This window comes from Chaetomium globosum, genomic scaffold (assembly GCF_000143365.1).
Source record: "Chaetomium globosum CBS 148.51 scaffold_3 genomic scaffold, whole genome shotgun sequence".
Classification (NCBI taxonomy): Eukaryota; Fungi; Ascomycota; class Sordariomycetes; order Sordariales; family Chaetomiaceae; genus Chaetomium; species Chaetomium globosum.
The window spans coordinates 2,468,742-2,483,251 of NT_165978.1; the positions used below are offsets into that span (position 1 = coordinate 2,468,742).

The following is a 14,510-nucleotide window of genomic DNA, read 5'->3' on the forward strand; positions in this document are numbered from 1 at the left end:
CAGTAACCAACTACCGTAATTCCACGTTTACCGGTTTGATAACACCAAAACCGTGAGAAATTTATATGATCGATTGACTATGGCCGGCACCTTCTTTTGCATTCGCCTCGCCGTTGGGGTCTTCCAAGCTGCGAAACCCCATGATCGACTCCGAAGCTTCAAGCTGCTGGGCGCCGAGTTCGAAAAGGGGTTAGGTTACGAGCATTCCATAAGTCCTTGATTGGTCATTGACGTGCCCGGTGTGGGGCCCGCGGCAAGCGCCGTCGACCCCCGTGCTTCGGCGGAAGGGGCGACTCAGGCTTGCCGGCTGAGAATTGAACTCCGGCCAGGACTGGGAGGAAGGAGGATACCTTGCCTTGCGGTTTTCCATTGTTCACGGCCCAACCGCTCTCATCGCTGTTCTTCTGCACCAATGACACCCAGAGAAAAAGTGAGATTCCCATCTTTCTTTATGCGGTCCATGCACTAATGCGCACGTTACATTCGCTAACTGCATACAATTTGCGATCTTCAGAAGCAGCAAGATCCCTCCACAGATCCGTCTTCCGCCGCAGCAAGGATACGGAACAATCAGAGGCGGTCAAGAGCACGCCACCGCGAATTCGTCGACGAGCTAAAAGCCAAAGTTCGCGAGTATGAGCGCCAAGGGGTTCAAGCCACGCTGGACATGCGCCAAGCAGCGCGCAAAGTCGCGCTTGAAAATTCGCGATTAAGGTCCCTCCTCGCCTCCCGTGGGGTCACGGACGAGGAGATCAGTCACTACCTAGCGCAATTTGAGGACCGCGCGTCAGTGGGCTTGCCAACTGCAGCCCCGACACCGCAAACAGACGCGTCACCCCGGCTGCCCGTCGGGTCGGACTCGGGCCTGTTGTCGTCTGACCGCAACGTGCCCGATGTTGAACCGGCTTCTGGGCTCAACACGCTTGCCGTTGCCGCGGATACCAGTGCCCGGCAAACATGTTGCGGGCCTACCACGCAGTGTACTCCCGACGAAGGGCGGGGCGTTCAGAGTGCTGCAGCAGAGGTTCCTCCGCAGGGCCATCCAGCCTCGCCGTCACCCAGTCCAAATAAACCCAACACGACAACCACTTCACACCTGGAAATGTCGTGTACCGCTGCTGCCCACATCATGGCCAACATGTACAGGCATGGGAACAGCGAGCTTGCGAGGGAGGCCCTGGGATGCTCTGGGCCCGAGGAATGTTATGTCAAGAATACCCTGGTTTTTCAACTCCTCGATAGAGCCGAGAGAGATGAACAATAGCATAAATGCCGGGTATTATTCAGGTATCTTCGCATTAATGTTATCGTAATTGCTTCCCATAATCACACGACAAGAAATAGAAACAAAACCATATCTCAACTAATCCAACCACCTCCACTTATTCCCAATCCACTTGACAACATATACCAAAAAGATCAACAGCGGCACTTCAATCAACGGTCCGACCGTGGCCGCCAAAGCCTGATCACTTTGCGGCCCGTATGTGGCGACTGCGACGGCAATGGCCAGCTCGAAATTGTTGCTGGCGGCTGTGAAGCTCTGTGTCGCACTAAGCTTGTATCCGAAACCCGCCCTTCGTGATGCCCAAAGCGTGACAAAAAAGATCACCACAAAGTACACAACCAGAGGGGCGGCGACGCGGACGACGGAGACGATTTGGTGCACGACCTGGCGACCCTGCGAGGCGAAGAGGACGATGATGGTGTACAGAAGGCCGATCAGCGACCAGGGTGCCAAGTACTTCATGAAGACGTTCATGAACCATTCGTGGCCAGCAATCGCTCGGACGGCAAAACGTGTGACGAGGGCCGCACCAAAGGGGATGCCGAGGAAAACACCCACGCTGGTGGCGACGACCGAGTACGACACGTCAAGAGTGCCAGACTCGCGACTGATGACGCGGATGTAAAGAAGGGCTAGTGGCGCAAAAAGAACCATCTGGAGGATCGAGTTGACGGCGACCAGGATGGCGCAGTATTCCGTGTCGCCGCCTGCCAGGCTCGTCCAGATCAAGACCTAATCATAATGTTTTAGAACGGTTACTCTAACCCGAGAAAGGGCAACTGATAAAGGTGGTCACATACCATGGCAATACATCTTCCTAGGCCAACCAGGATCAAGCCAACACGGAGCTCACCCTTGTCGGGTAGGAATGCCCAAGCAAGCCCAAGCTGGGACGGTGTTAGTTAGGAAAGTTGAGGACACTGCTGTGAGCATAAGGGGGCTGTCCATACCATGAGAAGGGGCGCCACAATCCAGTTGACAAACACGCTAAAGCCGATTTGCTTCCAGATGCCTCTGTGCGCAAAAATTTGGTGCAATACCTCATACTGCACTTTGCAGAGGATCGGGTACATCATCACCAGCAGGCCGACGGCTACAACTGCCCGTTAGGGAAAAGCCAAACGACGAAGGCAGAAAGACATACCTATCGGAATGGATACGTCGGCAAACTTGCCCTTCTGCAACGCCGGGCCAACTTCAGGCACGAAATTGCCCAGCAAGACTCCGAGGACCATGGCGAGGAGGATCCACACCGCTAGAAAGCGGTCGAGCCAGCCCAGGGACTTGAAGGCGGAGACTTTCTTTGCGGGACTTGTAGCCTCTTGTATGCCTTGTTTTTCTATATCACCGGAGGATCGAAGATCTGGAGAGTCTGTTGCTGTGTTTGCCGGCAGCACGGCCGGGCCGTCGATGGGCTGATTCGCCATTCTTCGACGATTGTTGTGTCGCGTGTATGTTGGCGATGCACCTGTGGTGGTTTAGGTAGCCGAATGTATGGAGAAATGAGGAAAATGCATGGAGGGAGATGGGATGCAACCGATATATATACCCCGTCAATTGTAACATCAGCTTCCTGTTCCTGAATGGAAGACTCTAAGTCCACGCAATTATGTGATGAAACTTTGGAGGGCAATCGTGGATGTGCTCAAAAAAGTTGCCCCACTGGATCTCGCTAATCTTGACCAATCATCAGGGGGCAGTGACATGCATTGCGTTTTGGGGCCTCAACTTTCAACTGCTATGAGGCCTTGGGAGCAATCCAATGTTCATGCAGTAAACATTTTCCGCATTTTAGTTATTCCCATTTATTTTTCATTTTTATTATTTTTTCTCCACATAAATCTGAGTTCGAGTTCGATATCTTTACTCGGTTTGTAATGTGGAACTCGGTTCGTTGCCCATGTCATACTGGGGAGGTCATCGCGATTTGCCAACCGTGAAAAAATCACACATCATATACCCTTTGAGGGAAGAAGTTAAGAACAATGCCATTTCTGAACGGATTGAATGAAACTAGAAAACTCAAAAGCTACCCGGGTCACTAGATTATTTACTTGCTTGGAGTCCCAATCGCCGAAACCTTGAATCCTCCCGGGCACAATCTCTGAAAGACCTGGTCGGGGTCATACTTGGCCGCAACGCCCTGCATCCCCTTGATATTCTCCTCTCCATACGTCGCCCTTGGGTCCTGTATCTTGTTGGCGTAGTTGAGGTAGCGCCACTCCAGCAAGCCTCCCTCGATCCCGCGCGCAAACTCCGCCACAGAATCCACCCACATCTTGACCTTGTGGTAAACAAAAGTCTCCTGCTCGTTGGTCATAACCATGGCGATGGCGTGGAACAGGATGCCGTTGTGTTGTTGCCGTTTGACGCCCATGACGTTCCCGCCCGCTGCCACGCTGTTCTGGATGGCGATGGTGGGCAAGTGCTGGAACATGCACTTTGTGATAAAGTCCTGCCCGGGAATGAAGGCGGTGAGGTCGGCCACCAGCTGGTCGTGCAGGGCCGAGGTATAAGTTAGGATGCGTGCGTCGTTTTTGAGGGTCAGGGTGAACCAGATTTCGCTAAGTCGCGGTTAGCGGGGGAAGATGGAACAATGTTAGCACGCCAAACTTACCGCATCATGCCCGGGACCTTGGCCTCACGGACCAACGCGGGGAGGGTCGTCCTCTTGGCCGTTTTCCGAATATGGGGCTGTGCGAGCCACTGATCATAGGCCGGTGGCTTCTCAACGCCGGCGACATTGACGAATCGGCTAGTCACCGCAACATCCTTGAACTCGGGGGTGTGCGTGAAGATGGCAGTGAGGTCGCTGTCCGGATCGTTGACCACATTGTCGGCGAACGACACCACAGATTCGATGGCGGCGGGAATCGCCTGTCTGGGCATCACAGCCATGCCGCCCCAGACCTTTGCGCAGGGGATGGTCACCATGGTGAACTTGGTCACAACGCCAAAGTTGTTGGACCCGCCCTTGAGGCATCGAAACAGGTCCGGGTGGTTCTCCTTATCAACGTTGATGGTACGGCCGTCGGCGAGCACCACCTCGTACGCCAGCACGTTATCACACGCAAAACCGTGACGACTCGTGAAGAAGGTAACGCCGCCGCCGAGCAGCAGGCCCCCGACACCGACATCGCCCTCGCCCTCGCGCGCACCGTCAACGGCACGGCCATACTTGTGAAGCTCATCGTAGACATCTTGTCACAAGCAACCCGCTCTAAAGGTGACCGTCTCGGAGGCGCTCGGGGAAAAGCGGTGCGGCCCTTGGTGCGACGACGGCAGTCATGTTGTTGGATCAAGGATCTGAGGTTTCTGGTTATCAAGGGAGGTTTTAATGAAGAGTGTTTGGAAGAGTTTGTGTGAAGGTAATGATCACATACCTGGCAAGTAGGTGCTTATTTATACACGACCAGACGCCACCACTTTGTCATTGTTCGACTCCAGACGCCCGGTTAAGTCAGGAGGTCACCTCAGAAGTTGCCATCACGCACGTATCCTGACCCGTAAGTGATGGCATACCTGCTTCCAGTCGCCTTCGGGCTCGTAGCGACCCGATTGGCGTTGGAGAGAAACGGAGCAGGTGTGTTGGCACTTTCGAGACATGATCTTCATAACAAAATGCTTCGTTTGTTTGAATTCCCCCGATTGTTACCACATTCTAGCTAGGCCGTGCGCCTTGTCGGCAGTAGCTTGTCGGATGTGGTTGAGGCCCAGGCCAGCCGATCAAACCATTGGGTGATCACCCGGGCTTTGACGCGGGCATCAATTTATTCAGCTGGCTTGAGCTCTTGGAGAGCTGAAGAAGATCCTCTCATAGAGGTTTATGGCAACGGCGATCACTACGTCACCGGAAGGTGGGCAACGCACACTTCTCCGGGAACCGCATTATACAGAGATTCGCAGGTCTTTCTCCTTGGGTATATCGCGGCGGATCCAAACTTGTAGGCATCGCTTCGCTCTTCCAGTCGCGCGGCCCTTCTCTGCGCATATCTCCGGAGGATAAAGGCTAACTAGCAGTGTGTGTTGTCAGATGGGCATTTACACAGAAGCATGAGTAGGTACCTATACAAAAGCTGTTACCACGAAAACTGGTAGTTACTATAGTCTAACTGAAAACATGACCGCCAAATGTCGTAGACATTGGTCATTTTCTGATGCGTTTTAGAGAACTGCAGAATCATGGAATGAAGCGCGGCGTTGCGAGGACATGAGTGGTAGGCGTTGAAGATTCAATATTTTGTTATGAAATGTTTCACTCATGATAGCAACACGATGGTAACGTTCCGATAAATGGTTTGAATACAACTACCAGGGCTCAACCTATCTCCCTAGTTCAGATGAACACCCTCGTCACATTCACCGCGGCGCAGTCCGGCGTCTCCGGCTCGGTACCATCTCCTAGCGCCCACACCAAACTCTGATACTGGTACCCCGAGAAGTAGGTCGAGCATGCAAACCACCGGTAGTACGTCGAGGTCTGCCCGGCGGTCGGCGGGCTCGTCTTGTAGTTCACGTAGCCCTGCACGCCCAGACGCTCCTCTGCGTCGAACGAAAGAGTCTGGCCGGCATAACCCGGCTGGAGCAGAGGGAGCGCAAAATTGGTGATGGGGTCGTAGAAGAAATCGAGAGCCGACGGGATCGGCGGCGTCGCAGGCAGTTGGTAGCTAAGGACGCCTGGGGCGCCGGGAGCTGGGCCGGGGGGCACGGTGTTGGCGGAGGAGTTGAAGCGGAAAGTCGCGGGCGCGAGGGGATTGGGGCTGGAGACGGAGCCGCCGCCGGAGAGGCAGAGCTGCTCGATGGCGGCGCCGGTGTGGCAGGCCGAGAGGGTTTGGCCGTCGATTTGGGCGTCGTCGGAGGAGAGGACAAGGTTGAACGGCTTCGATTCAACGTCGAATTGAGCACTCCCAAGGGCCGCGAAGGCTAGAGTGGTGGATAATGTGAGTTTCATGATGAAAGGGGGTATTAGGTAGGTAATGTATGGATTGTAGGTTCTAGGCGAGTGACTGAAGACTAGAGTCGAAAAGAGGAAGTGAAGGCTCGGCGTTCCCTCTTATAAGTGTTTAATGAGCATTCCACGACGCTGGAGGTCGAGGGTCGCAATCTCACCGCTGATCTACCCGTAGATGACGTAGCATCTCGTATCTTTTAAAGGGTTGCAGTAGCTCATGGAGGAGCCGGAACTTTGCCGCTGGAGGGCCATGGCTACCCCTACCCATGTTACTGTGCAACTGCTCGTCCTATTGAGCCGGAAGCTTAAAATTCACTGCCAATCATCGGTCCCGCGCGTCATGGAAAGACCGGGTAGCAAGCGGTTCAGAGCTGCATCTCGTATCCATTTTGAGAGCGTTGCAGCTGCTCGGGAGGGTAATCCTTCCCAACTGGGTATGTGTGGGTGGTACCTAGGTAGGTAGGTACCTTTGTTTTCTTCCAAAGCATGACACTAATAAGATACAGTCAATGGAAATGTTCTGCGCGAACGTCACCTTCATTGCGAACCTACGCGTAACCCTGTACTCGACGTACCTACCTAGGTAATCTGACCTCACTAAAAGAAGTCGGAGATACCACTGATGGCCGAGGTAACAAGTCTGGCCCCAAGGCAAACGCGGCAACGGGCCTAGTATGGCACCAGCAACCACCGATTGGGAAGAACCGTATTCGAATGCCGGAGGATCGGGGATAAGCCTTTGTACCATGTCAATGTTGGTTTCCACCGAGCCCTTTGAGTCCGTCACGACGTTCTTGAAATCCGCCGCGGCACCGACACCACCATTCCCTGTCACCGGAATCTCCATGTTAGTGCTCGGGTCAGAAGTTCTGACCACCGTTTAAGGCAGAAGGGGAAATATTAAGAGCACATGGCAAAACACGCCACCTAACCAACTAGATCCAACAGCCACGTTAGATCATAGATTATACGTTCTCTCCACCTGCTCCTGCCTCTCCTCTTGCTCATCCATCGGCCGGATCTGCAAAGACTGCAGCGATCATACACATCGTTCAAGTAATTTCGAAAGCCTCTAGGCCTTGCCAGCGAAGGGCCAAGTGAGACGGACGGCGTTAGTGTGCGATGCGGCTCGTCTTTGGTGAACGGGGAGGAGCCGCGCGGCCCGACGGCTTGGGTATGCTAGGTAGATAGGATGGATGGTTGGCCCGAGTTGGAGAAGGTCGGCTGGAAGATGCCTTGTGTGTTGTGGTATTGCGCATCCGCAGATGAATTAGCTGGAGGGAGGCGGGCTACCAAGTACCTAAACCTATAGGGATTTTCTTCGTTGTTACAAAGCAAATATAAGCCGGAAAAGTCCTTGTATAGCATCTCCGCCATTTTCTCCCGAACGTATTCAATCGGTTTCAGATCCGGGATATAGAGGTGGTGGTCCTGAACCCATGGAATGGTGTCTGGGATCCATGTTCGTTTCCACCATTCTTTTACCTTCTCTGCCGCATGGACTTTCATATTATCCTGGAGAAAAAAGGACCTGGCCGGGAGAATGGAACCAGAGCTTCCTCTAAACCCCAATTATAAATGTGAACTTACAATTCTCAAAAAACTTTCCCCACGAGATCTTGCGAAGCCTGACCAATCACCAGGGGGCAGTGACATGCATTCCGTTTCGGGATGGGACCCAGAGCACCCGAAAATGGCCTGCCAAATTCGGTAACCAGGCGCCAGAACAGCAAGCTCAAGACTTGATTAATGTGCAAGTTGGCCGTTTTATTAGTCTTGAAGGCTCAATCCGTCGCACCAATGACCAAACCAATGTGACTGAGCCAACGACCAGAATGCCACGGCCCTCGCCCGCCCTCTGTGCCCCCCCACGGTTTCTCTTCATATTCAGCAGCAAGACCGTCCCGGTTCCCGTGCGCAGATTCTTCCACCAGCAACACTCCTATCTCTACCCTCAACCAACCATGGGCGATCTCAACAACTTGGACGCAATCAGGGAGCCCACACTACCCGTCGCCGATCCCTTGTACCAATTTCGGTCGTTTCCAATACGGGCTTGCGATGACGATTCCGCGGTGCGCCAACGGTACCGTCCGTTCCTTTTGAACGACGAGATATCTAGCTCGGACTGGGTTGCGAAGCTCGAACTAGCCACGGCCGCCGAGATGGTGGAAACTCAGATTCTCTCCCAAGGGAAAGAGAGACTAAGAGTTCTCGTGCTCTATGGGAGCCTCAGAAGCCGGTTCGTCTCCCCAGCCCCAGCGATATCTGGCCACATACAGGAGCCAACGTGAATGTCGACCCTCAGATCATACTCAAAACTTCTTGCCTACGAAGCGTCCCGTATCCTCTTCCGCCTCGGTTGCGACGTGCGGGTGTACGATCCGTCAGGCCTCCCAGTCAAAGACGACCAGCAGCATGACCACCCGAAAGTCCAGGAGCTCCGGGAGCTCAGCAAGTGGAGCGACGGTCATATCTGGGTGAGCCCAGAGCAGCACGGCGCTCTTGTATGTCCTCCCACAACGCCCGGACGACCTCGTGTTTGGTTGGAAACTGACAAAACAACCGCAACAGACTGGTGTTTTCAAGAACCAGATCGACTGGATCCCACTCTCCACTGGCAGCGTCCGACCGACGCAGGGAAGGACGCTGGCTATCGCGCAAGTCAACGGTGGCTCACAGTCCTTCAACGCAGTGAACTCGCTACGCATCCTGGGCCGCTGGATGAGGATGTTCACCATCCCGAATCAGAGCTCCATTCCACAAGCTTGGACGCACTTTACCGACGCCGACGATCCGGTAGACGGAGGCAACCGCCTCAAAGCCAGCTCAAACAGGAACAGGCTTGTGGACTGCATGGAGGAGTTTGTAAAGTATACCATCGTCATGCGGCCGCACTTTGATCTGTTTGGGGATCGATTCAGCGAGAGAGAGGAGGCGAAGGCGAAGACTGCAAAGTGAATGGTGCATTGGTGCTCAATACTATCATGGATACATTCCCAGTTCCTCATATAATTTACCGAGATAGTTTGTAACTTGGAGATACGACTTGTATTTTGCATCATTGCTTATGTCGGTAGGTAACTACCTATCTTTCGAAGAAAACATGGTCTCGAGGCATCAAGTTTAAACGTGCCCTTCCCCCTTGTAATATAATCCGAGCTATATGTCTTTTCTGGCACCTGCTCTCTCCTCCGGCGCCCTCATTTCCGTTAGCAGCGCGTTCTTCCCTGCTCACGCAACTCACTTCCGATTTTCCGGATGGTGCTGCTGTTCAATGGCGGCGAATCAAGCCTTGACCGTACTTGACGCTTTCCTGTGTTCGGAAAGTGCACCCTTGGCAAACAGGCACCAAAAAGAACCTTGGAAGTTGGGATCGAGCGGGCCAGATCCAAGCCCCCAAACCGCAAGGAACAAAAAGACCACACCACACGACGCGCTTTTTCACGCGGCAAAGCACAGGCACAGATAGCAGCCTGAGCCGCAGCAATGGATTGACGCAAGGTAACGGGGTACCTGCGTTGCCGCGTTGAAGCCGCCATCAGACGCCCTGCAGGTTTTCCCGATTGGGACACGAAAACCCCCACCCCAGCCCGCGATGGCACCAAACCAGCAAGGTCAAAGCGTGGCTCTCGCGATGCATATTTGGCGAAATTGCGGCGACAAGGATTTGACGTCTGTTCTGGAAAGCCCGCGGTGGCCTTGGCGGCGCACGCCTCAGGGCTGACGTCCCAAGGTTACATGCTCCAGGTATTGCCATGTTGGCTCCGCGACTCCTCCCACTTCTGCCCGGCCCGCCCTCCTCACCAGCAACTCCCGCCGGGCCCCGGCGCGATCTCGATTGACGTACTTCGTACGGCGACGAGAAAACAACCCTAATTGACCAGACCCGGCCACGGAACGGAGCGGGGTATCGAGGATCGTCCCTGCGAGATGGACCCCGGGCTCTGAACTGAATCATGGACCCATCGACACACCAGGGATCCCCATCCCAGCCACCTCCGGGCAGCCACGACAGCAACGACAACGACCATACCCAACACCGAGTGCGCTTCGCCGAAGGAGAACCACAAGCAAGCTACACGATTCATCAACCGACCCCGAAGCGCGAACAACATCACGCCGCCGCATCCGTTGCCGCGCCACCGGCCGTGTATTGGGACAATAAAAAACACAACGATAGCGACAGAGAGAGCGATGCCAATCTTGCAGGATACACATTCTACCGGGAGGGGACACCTCCTCCGCCCGACTACGAGGGGCCGGGGAAGCGACTGGGCCGTGGAGGACCGGGGACGATAGGCGAAAGCTCGACAGTTGGCGGGGGAACAATACGCAGTAATGGCGATTACAGCATCGGTCCTCTCAACCCCCTCGAGACCAACTGGAGCCAGAACGACGGCAACAATCCGCCCCCGACAAAAAGGAGAAAGGTTTTATGGGCGATCATTGCCGCCGCCGTCTTGGTCATCGTTGCCATTGCGGTTGGTCTTGGGGTCGGCTTAGGCGTGGGGTTACCGAAGCAGAAAGGGGCTCACGCAGACGCCGTAGAACAACCCACAAGGTGTGTTAAGCCAAGCATGTCTTCGCAGAGTAGGTTCTAACCAGGCCATAGTTCAATATTGGTCTCAGGGCCCAGCAACAGCCCGGCACCAACAGACCCGCCAACCAACGCTCCTGGCGGCACCGGAGCCGCCGCAGGAGCCACAACCGGGTCAGCCGCCGCCCCACGGCCGACCTACAACTCGGATTGCCCTGCCCTTAACAACACGGTTTATAACGTGCCAGGCTCGACCATCAGCTTCCGCCGGGTGTGTGGTATCGACTACAGCGGCGACGGCGCCACTGACCTCGCACACGCCTGGACGGACAGCATGGCCGATTGCATGAACAGCTGTGCCTCCTTCAACCAGTGCACAGCGTGCGCATGGGGCTATTTAGAGGGGGACCGGGGCGGAAAGCACCGCTGCTACATGAAGACGGATCTGAAGAAGTCTCACAAAGCAGCGAGCGATTGGTGTTTTGCCATTTTGCAATAATCTTCGCGGTGGCTAGTCATGTTTACGGATAGAGACGGGAGATACCCCACGTATGACCTGCAATATTTGCTAATATATAATGAGTTATGTCCTGCCTTCCTGCGCCCGTTCTTGCCCTTTGTGAAGTGGGAATCGCATCGTCGACGCACCGCACACCACAGCAAAAAGCACGGCTTGACAGCCATTCTTCCACACCAGACGCCGCTGGAACATCTGACGCCATCCCGGGAACTACCAACTTACCAAAGCCTCTTTTTACACTGCTTCCTATCGGGCCTTCAAAGTCGGCTAGTATTGCCGTGGGGCAGCTGGAGGTAAGACGAAGGAAATTTAGCTCTAGGGGCTGGCTGAAAATCAGGTAAGCGGGCTTCTTGGGTGTTCGGAGGCAGCCGAACACCGGCCGTGGCCTGGGACGAGATAATTTAAAGATAGGTAGAGAAAAGATCTGAGTTATCAGGCACGAAAGGTTTACCCCTGAATGAAACCAGGAACTGAGGTGAGATTGGATCGCCCAGCCAGCCCGCCTCCAGTAACGACAACCCATAAGCTCAGCGTATTTTGGGCACCACCTTGGCCTCCTCCAGCTCGTCAAACACATCCGAAAAGGCCTCCCACGTGTCCTGGTACCTGAGAATCTTGTTAGCATCCAATCGCATCAACCATCCCGCTACCGACAGCCCCGGCACAGGGAAACACGAGCAGGAAACTTTACCCCGTCCACCCCGGCCGCCCTCGCCTTGCTCATGCTCTGCACAACATTCCTAGTCCCGGCCCCAGCACAAAGTCCACAAACGCCCACGTCGCCCTTCCTCAAACGCATACCCTCTGCAACCCCTCCCGCTCGGCCAACCTCTCCCACGCCGCCCTCACCTCCGCCTTCCCACTCCACTTCACCAAACTCACCCTCTGCTCCAGCACGCCCCCCTTCACCACCCCGGCACCCACCAACCCAACCTCCTCCGCCACCGCACCCACCGGCGGCGCACCCCCCAGCTCCGTCCGCCCGGCACACCCCTCCTCCCACTCCCACTCCCACTTCCCCACCACCACTTACCACCACCACCACCACCGCCACCACCAGCACCCCCCCGCCGTCTTGCTACTAAACTGGTCCTTCCTAACCACCATCCCAAACCGCCCCGCCACCCGCGGCCACAGCTCCACCCAGCTCTGCGCATCCCCATTGACCACGTTAAACGCCTGGTCGGCGGCGCGCGGCTCGCGCACGGCCCAGGCGCAGAAGCGCGCGTGCAAAGCGGCGGAGGTGAAGGTGTCGAAGCGGGTGTAGAAGGTTGGGGAGCCGGGGAAGGCCAACTCTAATTTGGCGGCGGTAGTTGTGTTGGTGGTGGTGGTGGTGAGTTCGCGGGTGACGGCGGCGTAGAGGGCGATGCCGGTGGCCAGGTTCATGAAGTTGCCTGTGGCGAAGCCGATCACGTCGTTGGGGTAGGTGACGGTCCAGTGGATGGCGGGGTGGGCGGCGCAAAAGGTGTGGAGGAGGGTTTGTTGGCGGTAGTAGAAGTTGGGGGGGTAGGGCGGCGTGGGGAGCCAGGGGTCGGATTCGAGGAGGGGGTTTTTGGGGGGCCCCAGGTGCACGCCGTATTGTTTGGCGCCGGTTACGAGGAGGATTCGCGCCGTTTTGGTGTGGTTGAGGGCGGTTAGGAAGTTGGAGAGCATGTCGCCTTGGTTGGGGGGTGGTGTTAGTATGGTGAGATACTTGTAGGGGGTTGATGGTCGGGGAGGGGCGAGACAAAAGGGAGGGGGGTGGCCATACCGTTGACTTCCCAGTTCTCCTGCTCGGTGTCCTTCTGGAGGTATGCGGCGAAGAATATGTACTCGGCTTCGACCCCTTGCAGGTCCTTGGCCATCTGGTCTGCCGAGCTCAGGAGGTCGATGTGCTTGTGCACGACATGCGAGGGGTATTCATCCTTCTTGCTGCGGGAGAGAGCATAGATCGTCTTCCATTCCTCGGGGTTACGTGACAGTTCCTTGACAATCTCCCGGCCAAGAATGCCTGGAAGACCGGTCATCAGTATGACGTTCAATCGACTGGTGGAAAGCTGTTGGCGGTTGCTTACCAGTTGCGCCGACCACAATTGCTGATGCCATGATGGAACTCGAACTGATTCGTTACACAACACTTAATTTGTTCTTTTATCTCCTCTTAACACCCAGAATTCATTCATTGACGGAAACAAGAAGAAGAGAGTGATGGCGAGGAACCCTGAGAATCCACTTCTGGTTATACCTGCTCAAGATGATGGATGACGTCAAACTCACAAGTCATGTACTGATGATCTACAAAAATGCAACAGTATCACAAACTCAACGCTTCATCACTCTGTTATCACTATCTCATTATTCATTCGTTAGCTAAGCTTAAACAGGTTGTCGCGGCTTTCAGATGTAAATCCTCAAAGATTTACTATATATCTGTAGCTCTAACGCAAGAGTCCGCTTGGCCGTGTCATTATATGCAGGCTATGAATATCCTGTAACGAGATGCTGCGAGGAGGTTAGGTTATACTACCAATTTATCATACTAGTTACTCTTAGTCCTCGAGTCTATACCGCTTCCTACCTACCGTACTATGACTTTTTACAGCAAGCGCAAACACTGTCAGTCCCTGTTGTCGGACAATCTCGAGCAAGTTTTCAAGGCAAGGTGCAGCCATCTACCAACCCTGAACTTTTCCCTCTAGTCAATGGAAGCCATCTGATGCGTGCAATGCATTTCGAAGACCTATCCATGACACGTTTCATGGCCAAGGCCCGCCGGCAGGCCTCCGAAGCTCCTCGCTAGCCAACCATACCTGCTTCGAACACACAAATCGGGCAACTCATTCCGTGTGGTTCCAGTCCCGGGTAACCGCATTTGGCATAGGTCGACGAGATCTGAGTTGTGGACTTTGCTGAGCCGGGGCAAGCGACCGCAGGTCGCCGAACTGGCGGAGGGTCTCATAGGAAAAATATATGATGAAATTGACGGTGCAAAATCGGAGAATCCCAGTTGGGTGTCGGTCACGGAAGGAACAAATAAGCTCATGGCTGCAGCTTGGCGAAGGCGCATGTGCAGAGAGGGTTGAATCGTGATTGGCATCGAATCCGCAGGTGGGACTTCCCTCGAGGTCAGTCGCCTTTATCCGCTGCGAACCTGCCTGCCGCTTCCAATTTCCTCCCACGAACGGACCTTTCCTGCTGGCTGCCTCATGCAGCATGCCCACAGCCCGGCGAC

At 54.9% G+C, this 14,510-nt stretch overlaps 7 protein-coding genes across 7 annotated transcripts; 3 read left to right on the forward strand and 4 right to left on the reverse strand.

Moving 5' to 3' along the window:
* Window positions 1–412: 412 nt before the first annotated feature.
* Window positions 413–1,264, forward strand: CHGG_06097 (uncharacterized protein; the record flags this gene model as incomplete). The annotated part of the gene is made up of 2 exons (XM_001222191.1): window positions 413–430; window positions 515–1,264. 2 exons carry the CDS (start codon window positions 413–415, stop codon window positions 1,262–1,264), a joined length of 768 nt encoding a protein of 255 aa, XP_001222192.1.
* Window positions 1,265–1,363: 99 nt separating this feature from the next.
* On the reverse strand, window positions 1,364–2,715 carry CHGG_06098 (uncharacterized protein; the record flags this gene model as incomplete). Its single annotated transcript, XM_001222192.1, has 4 exons — window positions 1,364–2,020; window positions 2,089–2,175; window positions 2,239–2,381; window positions 2,433–2,715. The coding sequence occupies 4 exons, from the start codon at window positions 2,713–2,715 to the stop codon at window positions 1,364–1,366; spliced, it is 1,170 nt and encodes a 389-aa protein (XP_001222193.1).
* A 623-nt stretch (window positions 2,716–3,338) lies between these two features.
* CHGG_06099 (uncharacterized protein) lies at window positions 3,339–4,577 on the reverse strand (the record flags this gene model as incomplete). Its single annotated transcript, XM_001222193.1, has 3 exons — window positions 3,339–3,852; window positions 3,938–4,043; window positions 4,520–4,577. The coding sequence occupies 3 exons, from the start codon at window positions 4,575–4,577 to the stop codon at window positions 3,339–3,341; spliced, it is 678 nt and encodes a 225-aa protein (XP_001222194.1).
* A 1,047-nt stretch (window positions 4,578–5,624) lies between these two features.
* On the reverse strand, window positions 5,625–7,086 carry CHGG_06100 (uncharacterized protein; the record flags this gene model as incomplete). The annotated part of the gene is made up of 2 exons (XM_001222194.1): window positions 5,625–6,211; window positions 6,819–7,086. The coding sequence occupies 2 exons, from the start codon at window positions 7,084–7,086 to the stop codon at window positions 5,625–5,627; spliced, it is 855 nt and encodes a 284-aa protein (XP_001222195.1).
* Window positions 7,087–8,533: 1,447 nt separating this feature from the next.
* Window positions 8,534–9,200, forward strand: CHGG_06101 (uncharacterized protein; the record flags this gene model as incomplete). The annotated part of the gene is made up of 2 exons (XM_001222195.1): window positions 8,534–8,746; window positions 8,814–9,200. 2 exons carry the CDS (start codon window positions 8,534–8,536, stop codon window positions 9,198–9,200), a joined length of 600 nt encoding a protein of 199 aa, XP_001222196.1.
* Window positions 9,201–10,198: 998 nt separating this feature from the next.
* CHGG_06102 (uncharacterized protein) lies at window positions 10,199–11,278 on the forward strand (the record flags this gene model as incomplete). Its single annotated transcript, XM_001222196.1, has 2 exons — window positions 10,199–10,803; window positions 10,855–11,278. 2 exons carry the CDS (start codon window positions 10,199–10,201, stop codon window positions 11,276–11,278), a joined length of 1,029 nt encoding a protein of 342 aa, XP_001222197.1.
* A 548-nt stretch (window positions 11,279–11,826) lies between these two features.
* CHGG_06103 (uncharacterized protein) lies at window positions 11,827–13,384 on the reverse strand (the record flags this gene model as incomplete). The annotated part of the gene is made up of 4 exons (XM_001222197.1): window positions 11,827–11,905; window positions 12,333–12,957; window positions 13,050–13,289; window positions 13,354–13,384. 4 exons carry the CDS (start codon window positions 13,382–13,384, stop codon window positions 11,827–11,829), a joined length of 975 nt encoding a protein of 324 aa, XP_001222198.1.
* Between the last annotated feature and the right edge of the window lie 1,126 nt (window positions 13,385–14,510).